This window comes from Athene noctua, chromosome 12, assembly GCF_965140245.1.
Source record: "Athene noctua chromosome 12, bAthNoc1.hap1.1, whole genome shotgun sequence".
NCBI classification, from domain to species: Eukaryota; Metazoa; Chordata; class Aves; order Strigiformes; family Strigidae; genus Athene; species Athene noctua.
Genome location: NC_134048.1, coordinates 2,630,127 through 2,649,805, shown reverse-complemented (window position 1 = coordinate 2,649,805; position 19,679 = coordinate 2,630,127). Strand labels below are relative to the sequence as shown.

General features: G+C 38.0%; 1 protein-coding gene across 4 annotated transcripts in view; it reads left to right on the top strand.

The window, feature by feature from the left end:
- Window positions 1-19,679, top strand: part of ANKHD1 (ankyrin repeat and KH domain containing 1) — a 114,854-nt gene that overhangs the window by 52,505 nt on the left and 42,670 nt on the right. For 2 of the 4 annotated variants that reach the window (XM_074916424.1, XM_074916423.1), the window contains exons 8-14: window positions 1,556-1,793; window positions 2,015-2,206; window positions 3,647-3,756; window positions 13,616-13,703; window positions 14,294-14,421; window positions 14,588-14,731; window positions 15,408-15,510. In XM_074916424.1, coding sequence (XP_074772525.1) covers window positions 1,556-1,793; window positions 2,015-2,206; window positions 3,647-3,756; window positions 13,616-13,703; window positions 14,294-14,421; window positions 14,588-14,731; window positions 15,408-15,510 — 1,003 coding nt within the window. Of the gene's footprint in view, window positions 1-1,555; window positions 1,794-2,014; window positions 2,207-3,646; window positions 3,757-9,737; window positions 9,815-13,615; window positions 13,704-14,293; window positions 14,422-14,587; window positions 14,732-15,407; window positions 15,511-19,679 lie in introns of those variants that run through there. The other 2 variants (XM_074916422.1, XM_074916425.1) reach the window with 2 other exon arrangements.

Here is a 19,679-nt window from a genome sequence, read left to right as displayed (position 1 = left end):
AATTTTGGAAATTAGTGAAATTCTTAGCTTTATAACTTTATAAATCACCCCTAGCTATCAGTGCCCTAGCATGGACAGCTCTGGCTTGAACTTTGAGGCAGAGAGGTCTAAATTTCTTTTTTTTTTTTTTTTTTTTTTCCTTCCCCCTTTAGTATTGCTCATCTTTATTTATATTTACTTCCAAGGACACTCTATAAAAATATCTGCTACTTGCCACTGAAATTGGCCCTTCTTATGTCTTTCTCAGGAAGATGTATTCTTTAGTTCTCTAGCAAAACCTGTCAGCATGTGTTGGGGCTAGTTTAAAGAATTAAGCCAGTTTAACTGTCAAATACCAGGACACAGGGCTCTGAATCACCAAAGCTGGCTGACAGTTTAGTCCTTCTGGAAGAACCCCGTATTTCTTTGGATGGCAAATGACCAAGGTGATACCGCAGGTGCATAGCTATTAGGTGTATGCAGGGCAGCAAGTGGTTTTTCCCCACTGAAAGATACAAAGAGCATGCTTCAAGGCTTTTACTTAGAGTTCCCTCTCCATCCTTAAGTTACCCTTTTAATTGTAAATGCTGAAGAAAGGTCTAGTATGAAACACTCTGATTAGACCCTCAGATCTTCTGTAGCTCACTGAGCACTTTCTGGATGACTTGAACCTTTCCCCTCCATTAGGTGTAGTTTGTAATCTGTTTCAGTTTTCTAACATCTCCTCTCCAAATTGTTCCACATGTTTAGGTCTCACTTCCTTAAGTTATGTGGGAGGGAGAAACCATATGACTGTTTCTTCTTTCCTAATGCGAAAACTTCTTTATATTTCCCCTCTTCAGCAGTATTGTGGCTATCTACAAACCACACCTTAAGTGAAACATGGATTTTTGATACTTGATCTGTTTCAAGTAACTTTGAGGACTTTAGTAATAGTTTCTTGAGAAACTGGTAGCTTCATTTATATGCTTTGATTGGTAAGGGCCTAAACACTGCTCTGGCAATCCTAATTCTCTTCTCTCCATGGCAAAGACTGCTTCACCCCAAGGCACTTTTCAGTCTCCTTTAAGACTTATTCAAGTCTTCCCTCCTCCTGTTACCTACCTTATTGTAAACCACTTCAGTTTCTCTGCATGTATCTTTCCCAGGATCTAGAAACTGTCCGTTTGCACTTTTTTGGTTTGTAGAAGCCATGAATTGACTACAAAGAAAATCTTTTTTCCGACGCTTGTTTTGAGTTTTAGTCATTGAATAGGTTTAGTGCTTGTGGTACTTGTTTGCTATCTCTATTACCAGATACTCTGCTGGATATTTAAGAAAGTCTTCTCCCATAACTCCTTCCGTACTCCCCCAAGAAAGAAAAAAACCCAACATAGCTCATTTTTCCTCATGCTTTTAAACCTAACAGAGATGTAGGTGGAAACCTAAATGTCAGTTTAAGCCAGTTATTGCCATAACTACATCATAAATTGAACTATTATAAGTAAAAAATCCCATCATAATTTTCAGACCTAGTGTGATAGTGGTTGCAACTACACAGCTGTTCCTGATTTTTGTGTTCACCTTTGTTTTGTAGGATGGACACGTAGAAGTGGCACGCTTGCTTTTAGACAGTGGTGCTCAAGTGAATATGCCTGCAGATTCATTTGAATCTCCACTCACTCTGGCTGCTTGTGGTGGACACGTAGAGTTAGCCGCTCTTCTGATCGAAAGGGGAGCTAACCTGGAGGAAGTTAATGATGAAGGTTATACTCCTCTAATGGAAGCTGCCCGGGAAGGCCATGAAGAGATGGTAGCCTTGCTACTGGCACAAGGTGAGATCACTTGTTTCTTGAGCATTTGTGATGAAGAATGCAGTGTTGACCGTTTGCCATTAGGTATTCCACACAAATTCCTCTGATGTAGCATGTGGCTCTCACTGCTCATTGCTGTAACTATAAAGCAAAGCTAAAACGCCCAAACTGTGGAGGTGATGAGCATTCACTTTCCTACCTGGTGTATGGTCATTTAAAGTAACAGCTGTTTTGTTTCTTAGGGGCAAATATAAATGCGCAGACAGAAGAAACGCAGGAAACAGCTCTTACTCTGGCATGTTGTGGAGGGTTTTCTGAAGTAGCTGACTTCCTTATTAAGGCAGGAGCCGATATAGAACTTGGTTGCTCAACACCTTTGATGGAAGCTGCTCAAGAGGGTCATCTTGAATTGGTGAAATACTTGCTGGCAGCAGGTATGTGTGCAATGCAAATGATCTAGCCCACAGATATTAGACACTCATTCTATATGATTTAGAAGATACTTGGGCTTGATGGTGGCAGTGTTGTAACAAGAAACTATGTTCTCAGGTACCTTAGCAAGAAGAAAAAAGTGTATGTTATACTTTAATATTGTTTGATACTGTTAACAGAGGAAAGTGCCTCATGGAGCACTGGATAATGTTGCATATCTAGAAAACATCAACGTTCATTAGGAACATTGTTTCCAGCTAACTGCATTCAGGACGAAATGTTAATACAGATAATACTTGTTTTTATGTGGTACTCCTGCTTTGACTGAGCCCGATTATCTGCAGTCAGTCTCCCTGAATAGCCAGTACTTTAGGAATTGTGCCCTGGGAAATAGTGTGCAAGACAGATTCTGGAATGTGCTGAATTTCTGTGATGAGTGAGTTTTACTACTACATTATACAGTAGTAAAAATTTCAGCTTGCTGGAGTTGGGGAGGAATGACCCTTCAATGTTCATCTGTCTGTTTAAAGTTCATAGAGACTAAAGTATAGTAATACTGCTTAAAATAATAAATAAAAGGAGCTGCATTTTGGAAATCTTCCTTGTTATGGGAGCTGATTTATTTGCATGATCTTTTCTAAGAATAAGCATAAAATTGTCTGGATTTGTAATTTTAGACAGTAATGCTCCCTGCTCATCAGGGGACAGTAACAACTGTGTCTCTTTGCGCAGTGATTCCAGCATGTGACACCTGTCACCAGCTCACTTGAAAAGCTGCTTGCACTTCGCTTCTGATAATGTAGCAAGTTAGTTGAGGAGCCTTGTTTTGGCTTCGGGGAGTCTCTAAATGTATCACACACCTTGAAAATAAGAAAATGGCTAATCATGCTGGCTCTTTTTCTTGCAGAATAATGAGTTACTTAGCAAGAATCATGCATAGTTTCCATGTAGCTGGCATATATGAAGCTAGTCACGTGATTTCAACAAAATGGTTTTAAAGCAAATGATTTTAAAGAGCAGGGAAGAAATTAAATTTGTAGAAGTGTATGGTCTTGTAGTATTAATACTAATTCAATAACATGCATTTTGTATGGTTTTCCTTGGCATGCAGCTCCCTGTCAAATGGATAGTCTAGACACTGTCTGGATTCCCTCTTATTTATTGTAACAGCTGAAATCTTCATTGCTGTAAAGGGAATGTAGGAATAAGTGAGCATATAGGTTTAAGTGCTTAGATTGACAGTCATGATTTTTCCAAGGCTTGGCTTATCTCCTCAGAGTATTTTTTCTACAAGAGCAATTTTTACCATGAGGGCAATGCCCTTGGGCTGTGGAGGATGTAGCTGTTGTCACAGAAAAAGGGCCTTGATTTTTGTGTTTATCTGATATGAAATACTTGATAAGGAGATGTCCAGTAAAAAAAACCTAATGTTTTGTTTCTAGGAGCTAATGTTCATGCCACCACAGCAACAGGAGATACAGCTTTGACCTATGCCTGTGAAAATGGACATACTGATGTTGCAGATGTGTTGCTTCAAGCTGGTGCTGATTTGGTAAGACTTCTGCTGCATCTTGTGGGGGAAGTACTTTGGTTTGAAACTGTATGCCAAAGCTTACATGCTTATAGAGCAGGAAGATGATTTTAGCAATTGAGATTCATATATGGGTGTGAAAAAAGCCATGAAAGAAACTTTAAAAAGCCTGCATATTCTGTTTGGTCTAAAAAAAGTTAAAAATTCTTACTGGGTAATCTTTCATCTATTAAGTGAAAAACTTTAGTTATAGCTTACACTTGTGACAGTTGATTATCTTCACTTCAGTATAATCCGTAAGTTGAATTATTTAGCAGGATATATTCCTGTGTTGTCTTTATTCATTATGCTACTTTATTATTCCCAAACTCTTATAGTTTAGAGTTTACCTGCTCCACTGCTCTGAATTTAAAATGTTTTTGTATTACAAGTTGCTACTTCTCTATTTTAGTGTTAGTTTCTGGACATTGTGAGCCTCTTGAACTTTTTAAAACAACAACACAAAAAACCCCAAACTAAGCATTGCCTTTTAAATGACCAGCATAATATGATCTTTTTTCTTTGTCCTAGAACTTTTTTCTTTCTTGTAACTATTGGTTTTATCATATTGCTTTGAGTGTTTATTTTCTGTAATGCATTTAATCATAATAAGTTGTTTACATAATTGTCTTGACTTTTTTTCATATTATGTAGTGGGAGACCTAAAACTGCCGCTTCATCAGCTACAGGGATACATACATATATATATATATATATATATATATATATATAATGCTGGTTTGGCTTTTAAGCAGTAAAAAGCAATTGATATGTTAAAGAAGTTTAGAAGCCTTATATCTAATAAGGCATAAGCAGGCAAGATTTTCCTTTGGTTGCCTTTTTCTTTTTTCTCCCACTATTCTCCTTTCTTTTTCCACACTCTCTACTTGTGTGGGTTTTTTGGTTTGGGGAGGAGTTTGGGGTTTTGGTTGGATATTTTAGGGGGTTTTGTTCATTTTAAATAATAAGAATGCCAGAAAAGTTTATCATTGAACCTGATAAGTAACTTCATTAGGATGTTGATTTAAATTTCAGTCTTAAATGAAGTATTTTATTTTTTTAAACTTCATCTTTACAAATACAAATTAATGCTGTAATTGTGAATTAATAATGTTTCCACTCTTCTATGTGAATATACTTTTTTTTTCAGGCCTTATTAAATCTTCTGCAGTAAAGTTCTGCTTCATGTGTTCCTACTAGGGAGGAAGGTCATGTTAAGGGGGGGGGGCAGTGTTTTGGCACACCTGCTGCACCTTGCTCTATTCAGTGTTGGATACTGAGCATCAGCCACTTTAGGAGAAGCAGGATAAGTTTTGGGGGTTTTATTGCCAATTTATTAAAAAAATGTTTAAGCACCCGATATAGAAAAACTATAATCCATGCAGCATCTCATAGAGAGGAGCAAAGCCTAAAACAAAACAAATGCTGTGTGTAAACTTTTAAAAGCGTGCAAGGGTTGCTGCTTAAGTGTCACTTAAAATTATTAGTGTTGCATCATTTTTATTTTTTTTTCTTCTCATCACTAAGGTGAGCAGTGCTTGTGGCCTTTAGCATCTAGTTCTGATGAGTATTGCTGAGAAAAACCTCATGCCTTTCTAAAGTAAAGTTTTGTTTTACTGAATTTTCTTATACTGCCAATCAAAATGAGTAGCTGTCTGGGAAAATATAGTAAGGAAGCAAAGGAAAATTGCACATGAAAAGGAGACCTGCCATATAAATCTACCAGTTTTGAACTCTGATTGTAAGTAAATGGGGAATTGCCTGCAAAACTGCAGTGATGCTTACAGTAGGTGCCTTGGATTTGGGGCAGTTACCTTTCAAACCTTATAAAGCAAAGCATCACACAGAAGTTGTAAGCTGGTTTGAATAGTTTTGTTATCTTTGTAATTGTTCTGAGGAAGGTTGCTGGAGTGTTTTGACTTACTGCTGGGATATGGTAAGCTTCATTAGCAGTACCATGGGAGATGATTATTCTGGATTTCAATTTTCATAAGGATAGATAATTTCACCAAGCTGTCCCAGGAAGTCTGTGGTGGATTAGGGTGTTGAAAGCAGATCTGGTTGCTTGGTCTGTCTTCATTAGTCTAGTTTTGCTCTCCTGGTTTTCAGACACACAAATGAAAGTACATCTCCAGTTTATTTGTCTTCCTTCTTCCCCCCCTTCCTTCCTTCCTTCCTTCTTCCCTCTCTTCCATTTGCATACCTGGCATTTATATCACAGTCAGGAGCTGTAGATAAAGTATCTTCCCTCTTGTGGAGTGGTCCTTTTTGAAGAAAATGGAATGGAATAGAATGGAATGGAATAGGGATAATGGCCATTCTCTGATGGCAGGGACAAAAGGCACCCACTGAACGCATCCATGCTGTGCAGCACTGGGTCTAGCAGGTGTCAGTGCCTACATCACAGCCCACCACAGTGCTGTTTTCATAACGCAATACTGGGAGCATACACTGGACACCGCTGGGTTGTGGGATGAGGTCTTGAAGGGGATCTTGAGGGTGCAGAGCCTCTGAGATAAGCAGAGGCTAACTTAATGTCACATTTTACATGCTGCCTGTTGGGAGTAATCCCTGGTGACCACCTTCCCTGTGGTTTGTGACAAGGCTAGGGCCAGCACTGTGCCAGGGAGGCTGTGAAGGAATAAGCAATGTGAGTGACCAGTGATCCCATGCTTAAGCTTGTCTCTTGGCCCTGTTTTATTTACCCATGGAGATGTAGCCACTGCTGGATTTTGCTGTTGTTGCTTTGTTTCATGAGCCACCTGCTTAGTCTGTTTTCTTCCAGACCAGGAAGGCATGGAGCATAGGTTTTGAAGATTTTTCTTCTTCCTGACTCTAGATTGAGGAATCTTCCCCAAATGCTTTTGAGTTAAAGGAACAATAAACACTGGCTGTCAGGATCTGTTGCAATCAGTTTTCCCATTTCTTCACGATTTGAAGCATTTATTCCATGATTTGGAAAGTATATAATCTACTTTAAGATCTCAGATATTTGTTGGCTTCAATTGCCAGGAGATGAGGACTCAGTGGAATTTGAGGTGCAGACTTTGAGACTGCAGGTGTGAAGAGGAGCCTCTTTCATTCAGGGTTAACCAAATCAGCAGAGGGCAGGAGGTGTTTCTGTCCGATATTGTGCTCATTGCAAACTGAAGTCTTTCAACTTCGCTGAAGTTACCCAGGTGAACTAATTCCTGTGTGTTGCTCATGTCCAGTTGAGGTTTTACCAATCTGGAAATAAAACCTTGAGCTAAAGTCTGAGCATGTTTTACAGTGAGGGTGGTGACACACTACAGCAGATTGCCTAGAGCAGTTGTGGATGCCCCATCCTTGGAAAAGTTCAGGGTCAGCTTGGACAGGGTTTTGAGCAACCTGATCTAGTAGATGATGTCCCTGCCCATGGCAGGAGGGTGAACTAGATGGTCTTGGAAGGTCCCATCCGACCTAAATTGTTCTATGATCGTTATATGGTAAGTGATTCTAGTCTTCAGTTTTGTCTGAACTAGGAGTGACTTACACCACATCTCAGCACAAAAAGGCTGTTGTTCTTACAAGTACAAAATGAGAACTCTTGCTTTTCAGGGACTGATCCTCTGGCCTTGATATCAAATATGTAATTCAGTTCAAGAACCAGTAAACATCTTGAGACCTCTGTTAGAGTCCTTAAGGAATGTGGCTTTATAAAACCTGGAGAACTAAAAGAAAATGATGGCTGAAATGAACTTTCTTTGGTTTGTGGTTAATTTTTTCCTTAAAACTCTGCAGTGGCAAGTTATACTAGAAATGAACAGTGTCAGAGTACATGCTCATCTGTTTCTGTCTGCTGGAGAGCTGCTCAATCGTGTATGGTATTTTGATGAATTTGTATCTCCTTGTGACTAATTGTTTATGAAGTCTGGCTTGTTACCAATTATTCTGATGCTTTTCTGATGCCCTACTTTAAGGGATCTGTGTTTTCCATGTCCTTACAGGGACAAAGTTGGCCTGTCAAAATCTCTAACAAAACTAGATTGGCAGGCCTACACCTTTGCTTGTTAATGTATGCATTTTGAAGTCTGCTTGCTTTTGCCAAGTATATGAATGACTTAATATGAGGCACATCTGAAGACTTCAGCCTGTGATTCCATCTGTGCCTTAGTTGCATTCTAGTTCCTTTATTGCCTGCAGGACTAGAGACTTTTCAGGATCTTAGTCTGAGCTCCTGTCACTGGACCAAATGTAAATTTTACTTGTTTACAAACTTGATGGGGACAAAACACCTACTTTTGTGATTAATAGGAGTAAATTTTAGAGATTAGAACTCTGAAATATTATATGATAAAATAATTTTTTCTAAGTGGCGGTATGCTTTAATAGCTCCAGGAAAAAATAACCAGCACTTCAGTAATACGGTTATTTAGCTGTGTGGCGAGGATTTGTCTAATCTCAAAGATGAGAGAATACTTTTGTTTTTCCTGTAAGAGTTCTCTTTTTTTTTTCTTTGTGCCTTTACCAGCAGTTACCTTCTTCTCAAAGCTTGTATAAGGTAAGACATACGTGGTACATGTATGTTCCCACAGGAACTAGGGTGAAGGATTATAAAGCTCACAAAGAGTATTGTTGACATTTATTGGGAGGTAATATACTGCTTTTAAGCTGTATACCTTTCTATAAACTAAAAGTGCCTGTTTGGATGCCTGTTCCCTTTTAATGTAGAATTAAACCTGGATGAAATGCTGCACACTGGAGATTCCAGTCTCCTTTTTGAGAGCGAGACTGTTCTTGACAGGGTGGTTGCATCTTTGCCTGTTTAGTGTAGCTGAAAACAAAAGAGAGATTGTTCTTTATTTTGGACAGTGAGAAGATACTGGCTTTTCTCAGCTGGGAAGTACAGAAAAGAGTTTTAAATTGAGATTTTCTAATCTGGGCTGCCTTGCAACTGTACATGAGGCTCTACTGCACAGGAGAGTTGATCTAGTGATGGAGTTTACCTTTCTACTACAAGATATATAGGTGCTTTTATGCTGAAATTCAGAGATGGATGAGAACCCCTGAGGGCAGCTTCATCTGTGCATTCTTTTCATTTTACTGTCAAGCTTTCCCTAAAGTTCTTTATACTTGTTAAAATTCCATTCATGGCTTTCCTTAAAAGACTAAAACTGGCTACCTGACATCCACATAACTCTGGTTGAAAAACAAAAACAAAACACAAAACCAAAAACAGGCATGCCAAACTATCTTTTGATTCTTGCCCTATGACAAAATACTTTTACAGACAGATGTTTTTGTCATTGCAGGGATTATCCCTTTGCCTTCAGCTGATAACACCCTTCATGCTAATGTGGCTTCTTAATTAGAAACTCACTGTCCTTTATGTGTATGACACACTGCATGTTTGATGCAGTGTGCATAAGGCAGCATTCAAACATCTACAGAACTAGCAAATACTTAATAGATTTGAGTGAAACCATGCTGGAGATAGCTATGTTGTCACTACATTGAGGGATCTGAGAAGCTGTCATGTTTTTCCATACTGTTCCTTGAACCATCAGGGGAAGGTCAGGGATTTCTGGTCTTTTTAGACTTGGCCCTCAGTCTTCTACAAATAAAGCAAAAGGTTGTAGGACATGTGAAACTAATTTTTGTAGTTAGATCTTTTGGATGTTGTGTTACAGTCTCTGGATGGTGCAAAGTACAATGAAATTCTCTCTTTTGTCAGTAGTGAACAAAAAGTCATCTTGTATTTATCTAGATGTTGTGTATGACCTTTGTGCTCTCTTCATGAATCTGAATGGCTTGTGGTAGGAGTCTTAACTGGCGAGAGCTGCATTGCTTGGTCTTAAATTTGTGCTTGCTTGCATAATTCCAGCAAAGCAGAGTTTTCAGCTGGTGGATCTGATCCATTTAAGTTCATATTCCAGGTCTTCATGACCAAGAACATTTATTTGTAGAACAAGAGCCGTGAGTTCTTATTTTTCCTTCCGCAGGACAAGCAGGAGGACTTAAAGAAGACTATTTTGGAGGGCATAGAGCCGGGCAAGCATCAGGTGAGGTTGGCCTTTGATGCTTGTAAGCTGCAGCCTCAGGATACATGCTAATGACAAGCATGGCTTCAAGGCATCTAAATTTCCTCAAAAATACAAAGACTTGCTGTGTAAACTAGACATGACATCTTTGTCTTGCGTATTCCCTTTTTTGGGTTTTCTAAAACCCTATTTTAGAAAACAGTATCTCAACTTTCAGAAATGCAGCGTTGTGTCATTGAGTCACAAGTAGCTAAGGCAAACCTGTTAATTCATATCTAGCTTCCTGTAAGGTCTTCCCTTTTCAGAAACTTCCTTTAAACGAGAGGCCTAGTTAAGTTTTTAGGTGCCTCTGAAATACTGGTTTGCTACATATATCAGGAAGGTTACCTGGGACAATTAGGTTGATGACTGCTACAGTACTGCTAGAGACTCTTGACAGGAGTTCAATCTTGAAAATTAGCAAAGTGGCATAGTGTTAAGAACTGCATTGTTTGGCTGTTGTCTTGCATCAAAAACTTTGTCTAAATCATTTTGCTTAGAGTAACATTTAGAATTCTGTTAAATATTCACTGTTGTCATGGATGAGAGAGGTTTGTAAAAGAATTGAAGAGAGCAGTTGGACCTTTACTTTGAAAATGCAGATTTTGTTCTAGAACTTTTAAATTACATACGACATTGGAAACAAGCAAACAAAAAAAAATCCTATTCAATAATACTTGCCGACCTGAGTATTTGTGAACCAAGAAGAATAATGCTGAGGGGTGTAAGCCCTTATGTAGCTGATCTTGGAATTGCCTAAAACATAGAACTATGAATCGAGAATAAAGAAATATCAATGATTTGTCATAAGATGCTTCTGATGGCACTGCTTTTGCTCTGCTCTGTGAAGTATTGAATTGTCTAGAAAGGAAATAATTATTACTGACTGGATTCTCATCTCCTTTTTGAGTCCCAGTGGAAAAGGTGCAGATAATTTAAACTCTTACGTGATTTGAGTAATACTCTTACTTTCTCCTTCCTTCCTATCTGGTACCCAAACCTACAGAAAATTATTCTCGGGTGTTCTTTCTATTCAGGCAAAATTACCAGGAGAGCACATCACTCAAGTGTTTAGAGAATGGCATTTCTATTCAAAGCTGGCATAGCTCCTTTATACCTCTTTCTGATCATACTAACCAGTATTTCTCAGGATTGGGGCGGTAAAGGAGAGACAGAATGCTGTGGTGAGTCCAACTGTTCAGATAGCTGGGGAAATTGTCTTTGGAGATGAGTACTCCTTGCTAGTTTTCATTCTTATGAAATAAGCATTCACATGTACTTCATATTAATACAAGGAAGAAGCACATTGGAAAGCTGATGGGGAATGCTTTTGGACATTTTTCATGTTCTCTGTCCTGATTTTTATTATCTACTGCAGCTAAAAAAAAAAAAAAATCTTTGAAATTTATGGCCATTCCAGGTAAAAGAAGATGTGAGTAGACCAGGGCAATGCACTGGCTCAGCTTCTTATTTTGGCTTGTTCTAGATGTTTTCCCTTAAAGCTTGAGTTGATGCTATATGCTAGCCTTTATTAGGGCTAAATAGAGTGCTGAAGTCATAGAATTAGTTTCATCTTAAAATAAAATATGCATTTCTATCTTCTGATGTGAAAATATCATCAAAATGCAGTAAATTTTGAAGATCTACAGCAGGTGGGCACACAAATGGCTTAGTTTGGCTGGACCGATGATGTGTATGGTACTGGAAGTATTTGAAGTGTATAATAGTTTAAGATCAAGTTCTGCCTGCTTGATGAAGTGACAGTTGGTTAAACTGGGCAGAATAACTGCATTGCATTTAAATGAGGAAGCCTCCTGACATCCGTTTTTAAGACTTCAACAGTGAAGTCTGTTAGGAATAGAAATTGTTGCAAATAACTAGGAGTAAGATATCTGAAATTCTACATTTGAATGCAATATAGGATGGTTTTTCACTACCTTGAATATATTTAAGATGACCTAAAATAAATTTTGCTTCTTGCCATCTTTGCTGTTGCATCAAAGGGGATTTAGAAATCTGTTAAATTGGGCAGTAACGTTCTGGTCCAGCTCAGCAAGTAAAGTAGCGTTCAATAGTTCTTTGCATCCATAGCTGCTTTGTGAGTGATTTGCCAGCAGTACCAGGGGTTTACTGTGCATAAGGCAAACAGCAGGATCTGGCTTTTTATGATCTATTGGCAGTGACTGAGGAAGGAAAAACTATGCCAAATACCAGAGCTCAAGAGCATGCTACAATTCTTGGACACCATAGGGCCACATACTAACATAATTAGCTTTACATGTCCTTCAAATATTTCTGACATACAGACAGTCCAAAAGTATGCATATATTTATAAACAGCTAAGCAGTCATTTGCCCTGGGAGTGGAATCTATTTATTTAAAATAGGGGGGAAAAAAAAAAAAAAAGAGGTGACTTCAGTATTAAGTCTGTAAGGCTTCCTGTGAGCCTGTGTGCACTTAAGCATTATAGTACCAAGCAAGCAAAGAAATCAAAAGCACTAGTGTGGAGTTTAAATGTGTTTTGAAACTGTGTATGATAATACAAAGTTTTTATGAAGGTGCAGGAGCAGAGCATTTCTTCTCTTTCCAAAGTGCGTAAGAGAGGGGTAGTGTAACCCCCCTGTTACGGCAAAGGATTGATTGATTTTCTGCATGGGGTCAGTCTCCAGTAGAAGATCCAGTCAAGAGATTTCTTCCTTGAGTGTATGAACAGAAGCTAACTTAAGGTGCAGCTTGCAACCAAAGCAAGCCATATGTCAAAGGACATATGCAGAGTTTTCAGGAATACTGAAACTATGGGAAGGAGTTGATTTGTTCTGTCAAATCTGTTCTTTCCTTTTATATTTGTAAATAGCAGTTTCATCCACTGTCAGTACTAAATGTTTACTTTTACTGTCAGATACACATGCAATTCCAGAAGTAAATAGTGAATTTAGAGCGTGGCTTCCCAGATACTTAATTTAAAAAACCCCACAGTCCTAGTATATTATTGATCAGACTGAATATTCAGAGCGCAAATCCAAACACTCCCAGGAAGATGATGTTCTCTCCCCTTGCTGCTGCGGGAGGGTTGATATGTGTTAGTCAGCATTCTTTGTGGTATTGATCATGTCTACATAGCAGGCAAATTTTCTAGTTCTGTAACTTCTCTAATACAATTGTATTCAGCCACATCTTTTCTGTTCGGAAACTTTTTAAATCAGAAAATTGTTCTTGTTGCTCATTACTTTTTTTGTGGTTTTGTCATCTTTCTGCTGGATTCTCCAGTCCTCTTATTCAGACACTTTTTGTGAGCTGCAGTGATTTGTCTCATTTTTATTGCTGATCTGCTTCAGCGTGTTCTAAAAATGTTTGCACTTCAGACATAGCAATTTTTAAAGGTCTGGCATGTAACATGTGACAGTTCTCAGAACTGTTGCAGATCAGTTCACAGTTATTTGTATACTTCCTGATGCTGGATCATATTCATGTTAAATAGTTGTCCTTTTTTGATGAGGAAACAAGGTATTACTGTTCTCAAGCATGTTATGCATTTCAGTGCTAAAATTAAAAGTGAGTAGGGAAAGGTCTTTGTGTAATAGAAGTATGGATGTGATCTTAATGCTTTTTGACAGTGTGATTCGTATTTTAAAGTAACATGAAAATTGATTCTAGTCAGTTTATATTGATTACAGTCAGCTTATAACATAGATCTTCTACTGAGACAGGTAATTCTGGTCCCATCATGAGATGGTTCTAAAGCTGAAACAATGGTATAATTTTTGTCCATTTATATATCTGTTATTTCTTCTTTACAATAGGAGCATGAATCTGAAGGTGGGAGAACCCCACTAATGAAGGCTGCACGAGCTGGTCATTTATGCACTGTGCAATTCCTTATTAGCAAAGGTAAAATACTAGTTTAAATAACTAATTAAAAAACTTAAAATGCCTTTTTACAATTCTGCATGTTTGTGATCCTTCTTCAAAATGAATCTGATTATGTGCGTATGAGCATTTGTCAAACCTTTTAAGGGTTTTTTGAATTTCATTGAGTTCATGATGCAGTGAATCACAATATTTTGCTAGTGACGTTTTTGACTCCATATAGATTAATAAATAGATTTGAAGTACAGAAAATATTTTCTGTTTCTTAAAGCACTTCCTCCTTCAGAAAAAACACATCCTTAAGTACTGTCTGAAATAATAAAAATTGCATTATGTAGTGATACTGTTAAGTGCTTATAATGAAAGTTTAGATCATGTGCTTTGTAAAGCATATGTGTTCCCTCTCTTACTGCTTATGAGGCCCACAGATGAGGAGGATGGAATGCAGAGCTTGTCAGTTGTTCAAAATCCCTCGCTTTTACCCTAGAAGTGTGTATGAATTAGGAAGAGTAGAAGAGAAAAGTTTATCTCTATTCCAGAAAATGCTTTACTTGCTGATACTTTCTTCTAAAAAGAATTTCCTTGTGTTTAATTCTGAGATCTCTTTATAGGTGCCAACGTTAACAGGGCTACAGCTAATAATGACCACACGGTGGTGTCACTGGCCTGTGCAGGAGGCCACCTGGCAGTTGTTGAGCTCCTTCTGGCTCATGGTGCAGATCCTACTCATCGTCTCAAGGTATTCACTTGAAACTATGCATTTATCATGGGTGCTGAAAGGACCACATAGTTGATTTAATGGGTTAGTAAATGTGCAATCTTAAATGGTCCAATGCAAATCTTGTGTGCTACAGCAGGTAACAGAATTAATCTTCTGGCTTTTTAATTCCAAAATCTCATTTCAGGATGGCTCAACAATGCTCATTGAAGCTGCCAAAGGAGGACATACAAATGTTGTTTCTTACTTGCTGGATTACCCAAACAATGTTTTGTCAGTTCCTGCAGCAGACTTGTCTCAGCTCACACCTCCATCTCAGGATCAGTCTCAGGTAAAGCATGAGGAATTTTTTAAAAATATTGCCATGAACTTTGCAAAGAAGCACTTCCTTAATAGTTAACTTCTAAAGTTAATTTAGATATGGAAGTTTCTAAATTGGAAAGAATTTTAAAAAAGACAATGCACTTGAAAATGAGAGTAGGAAAATTGATTGGCATTGTCTTCAGTATACTGAAGGTTGTGTGAACTTTGTTCCCTTTTCTGCTACTTAGATGGGATAGTCCCAAACCTAATATCTCAGAAGAATATTACTCTCTTGGTTGTGTTTGCTCAGTGCTTTGTTTCAACAGTTCTAAACCCTTGTGACAGCACTCCTCAAACATTGTTGCTGATTTTGGTTGTTATATGAAAGAAAATACATTGTGAATTCTACAGGCTGGAGAGGTAACTTTCCAGTGGAGGTAGCTGATTAAAAGCCTAAAGATGTTAACAGTTTTCCAGCCTACATAGCCTGGGATTTTCTAAAGAGTAACACAGTGAACTTTGACATACTATTCACAATAAAAGAGCATGGGATAGGTCATACCAAGAGGTAGCGTAGTGTACACAGTTTGGGAGGCATGGAATAGAGGTCTCCTGTAGAAGATTATCTTTGTATTAACACTTAATGATCTCGTCCATTCAAAAGGGTTTTTTATCTGAGTGTGTGTCCGTGGATTTGTTTTAAGGTTCCACGTGTACCGGTGCATACACTTGCTATGGTTGTACCTCCCCAGGAACCTGACAGAACGCCTCCAGAGAGCTCGCCCCCTCTCCTGGGAGTGGTGAAAGGTGAGTATGTAGCCACTCTGAGAATATATATGGCTTGAAAACTCATAGGCTGGGGACAATTTTATTAGAGCTTATGCATAGTATAGTCCACTGCATCAGTTCTTGAACACCTCTAACAAAGTATAGGTTAACAGTATTTTACGTACTGTATAGTTTTAGCTTACTTTCTTGTATTCTACAGTATAGTAACACTTGTTATTCTAACTTTATTATGCTTATTCTAATTTATTAGAGGTATGCTTATTCTCATTTTCTTGGAAGAAAATGATTGTGGTAACTGCCTTAGTGCAGACTGAAAAAAACATTAATCAACTCTAGGTGTGGTGTTAACTTTTGAATATTATACATTGGTCATCTAGAATAGTTGCAACTGTTACCATGAACTGGATATATCAACTTTTTCTGTTCCTACAGTAGCAATGCAAACATGCTGGCACTGTAAAATGCCAATGCAAATCTACTTATAGGAGATATTTTTTTGTATTAGTAATAGCATTCTTGTAAGTAATCATAACATCAGGGTTTTGCTTTGAACATGGTTGAACTGACTGGTTAAAACCATTTGCAGTCATAAAATGGTGAATTTAGCAGTTTGTTTCCCGCTATGAATTCTGTAATAAATTCTTCATGTCAGCTTAGAAAGAGAAGCAGATTCTCAAGTGGAAAGTTACGAACTGCAGCTCCTAATGATTTACAGTTTTGAATGGGGACATTAAATATTACAGTATCCAAAGCTCTATTAGCTAGCTTTCCTTAATTTCTATGTTCTGAAAGTGCTCAATGCTTTCTAAAACAAACAAAAAAAAACCCCAGCGGCACAGATTAAGAAAGAAAAAAATTGTGTACCTAATGGTCTCAAGTGTGCAGCCATGATTCTCTCCATGCATATATGCCACGTGTGTGACTTCTCAGCTACAGTTATTGTATCATTTTCCTAGGATGTGCAACACTTGATATTTTGGATTTCATAAAAATGAGTACTAAAGAGATGAAAAGAATATGCAACTTCTGGTTTGAATAAAAGAGCAAAAAGCTATATACTGGCATGTGTGCTTCTTACAGTTAAATATTAGTATTGCAAAATGGGTTAGCGTTCTGGAAGTACATTTTGTGATGCATGGGAGTCAATGAGACATTAGGTGGTAGAAGACTAAAATTAAGCTTAATGTCTCATTTAATCAAATTATGAAAAGCAAATAGTTAATTGTAGTTTAAGAAGTAGCTCTTATTTAAAAAAAACCCAAGACCTTATTGCAAATGTCAGTGCATACTTTAGGCATGTTTTTAGCAGTACCGTGTTGTTGGAACTGGCACAGAGAAATCTAGTTTGTCTCAGTGTTTCAGGACATGCTTCATGCATGTTCAGAGGAACTAATCTGTGATGCGTTGCAAGAGGTGTAGCAATCCAAAACGTGTCGTTGGGCTAATGAAGCATTCCTGAAAACTTTGTGCAAAGCAATTGTGTATCTTAGATCTTTAGGAGAAAAATGGTATTTTTGTGATAAGCATGGTGTGATCATTGTAGTGATACCACTCTGCTGCTTTAACTGCAGTTGAGTCAGTGCTCTTTGCTGAAATTCCATTCTTAACTTGTTATACATATGTGGCTTTAATATACAGACTTTCATCATTAGACTTCTTGGGAGATGAGGGGGAAAAGAGGGTGCAAATAAAGATGTATTCATTACTTCCATGGATGAGGGGGGAAAGCAGTCTTAAGTTCTTGTGTAACAAAATTGTTTATCTTGGGAAAGATAAATTCCTTGCCTTCACAGCTAGTAGCCCCCTGAGTTTTTGTATAAATTCTTAACTACTTGGAAGAAAGAGAGGAGCTCCTAACCTCAGCAGAGTCTGGTTTTTAAGGACCTGTCTTAGTTTTGCAAGAAATGTAATAGTAACATTTTTCCTGAAGAGTCCTTGGCAAGTTGAGTGCAAAACTAGAATCCACCTGTATGTTATTGTTAAGATTCAAATATGATGTGAGGTTTTTCAAGAGGAATTTATGGTAACTTTGAATTACATTATTATTCTTAGTAAAATAAGAAGGCGTATGAAATAGTTGCTATTTGAATAACTGTTTTGGCAAAGGATGTAGTATCAACGTTTAGCAGCTGAAAAGAGAAGTGTTTCAGAGCTGACAGTGGATCTAGAGAGACTCAGATAAAGGTGATACACAAAGATGGTACCCTCCTAAAGAGCTGAAGAAAAATCAGGTGAAAGAAGCAGACAAATTAGTTCACGGACTGAACAGACCTCAACTCTTACACGCTTAGGAAGGCTTGTTTTTAGCGCACCATGTTTAGCATGTGTCCATTGTGCCAGGTAAAAGTGAAATCCCAGTGACGTTCAGCTTTTTGTACTCTCATGGGGTGAGGCAGAAGATCCCTTCCTTGGCATTTTGTACTTGCTGCTGCCCTCGCTTGAATGAGGTCAGGATTGCTCAGCATCCAGCAGTAATTCTGATACAGCAGCTCAACATGGAGAGTCTTTTGGCTAGAAAAAAACAAATGTGCTATTTCTGCAGGACCAGAGGGTGTCTCCTGTTTTACACTGCAAGGGGTGTAAAGCGCAGTGGTAGTGATGCAGCTTTAGGTGCCCCTGCATCTTATTCCTGGGAGGCGAGAGGGTCTTGGTGCCCAGCACATTAAATGGTCAAAAGGAATGCTGTTGGATTTCTTCAGGAAATTATCTGGTGTAGTATAGTGTTGTGTTGATAATCTCAAATAGTTTGTAAATGCAAGCTAATGTTTAGTAAGCGTGGAATCTGAAGCTCCCAGCAGTGTTTGTGATTCTGCCTTAGTCTTTCACTAAGCATGCCTGGTGAGCGCAGTAGCTTGAACTCATGGCATAGTTTTAGAACATTATTGAAAAACGATGTGCTACTGTAACAAGGGGATGCTCAGAAATCTGTAGAAAGCAGCAGGATTGATTTCTTAGTCAAAATATTTGACCTAAAATTTAAAGTAGTCTGGTTTTGGAGGTTGAGTTATCAGTTATTTTGTAAGTTTTTCTCCAGGTATGTTTTACTTCATAGTTGATCTGAAATTGTGCTTACAAATAAACTAATTGGCCTTAACTGAGTGCTTAAAACCTATCAACATGCTGTGATTAGACGTCTCCACTGTTGTTTTTAAGTGGACAGTAACCTGCATCATTTCTCATTTGGGGTGCATGGATATTTACAATTCCACAAGACCTTATTAGGTTAAGTTATTCACATGAAAATAACTTAAGTTATTCACATGAAAGCTGCCCACATCTGCCTTTGATCCCTGGAAAGAACATGAGAGTTCCCTTAGAGTTGAGTAGGCTTTTTGCTATCTGTAAGCTTTTTGAGGTAGACCTTCAATACACAATATCCCCTGTATCCCTGTGCTAAATCTAAGTCTGATGGCATGGAGAAAGGAAAGAAAAACAACCTGCATGTAACTTCAGTAGCTACAAACTGAAATAAATGTATTTTACTATTTAAATATCTGGCTTTTATGCCTGATACTGAGTTATATACTGGCAGAGATCTTGTATATTGTGTGATTTCACTGAAGTAGAGACCAGGTTAACAGTAGAACCAGAAAGATTATACTGTTCTCACTGAGATGAAGGCATTAAAATAGCAAGCTGATACTCTTGCTTTTCCATTCTGACTCCTTTCAGTCTTCTCTACTCTACACTCCAGATGCCTGTTTGTTGTTTCCTGTGCTTCAACACCTTCTGATTAACTTTACTGTTTCCTCTGTATTTTCTGCCTGAGTCAGTAGCTGACTCAGTTATCCAGGATGAGTTATCAAGTAAAATGTCTCATGGCTTTCTAACTTTACTTTCTTAGTAGTCTTAGAGACTTGTTATTCTTTTATGCGAATCTTTAGCAGTTCAGGCAGATGATTTTAAAACAGGACACATGTGTAGGTCCCCAAGAGAACAAGCATATAAAAATATCTTCACGGTGGCTTGTGAACTTCTGCTCCTTTGAAGCTTCACTCACCTGCTTGCCACAGACTAATTTGATTACATCTTAGCCATTTTCCAGTTAGATACCATCAAGCCACCAGAGGAAACTTGGGAAGATGACTAAGATTGGAAAGTAACTCAAATTTTTGAATGTCAAAAAATTAAGTTTAGCTTGTTTTCAGCCATTTAACCATTGCCTGTTGGATATCATTGAACCTGTT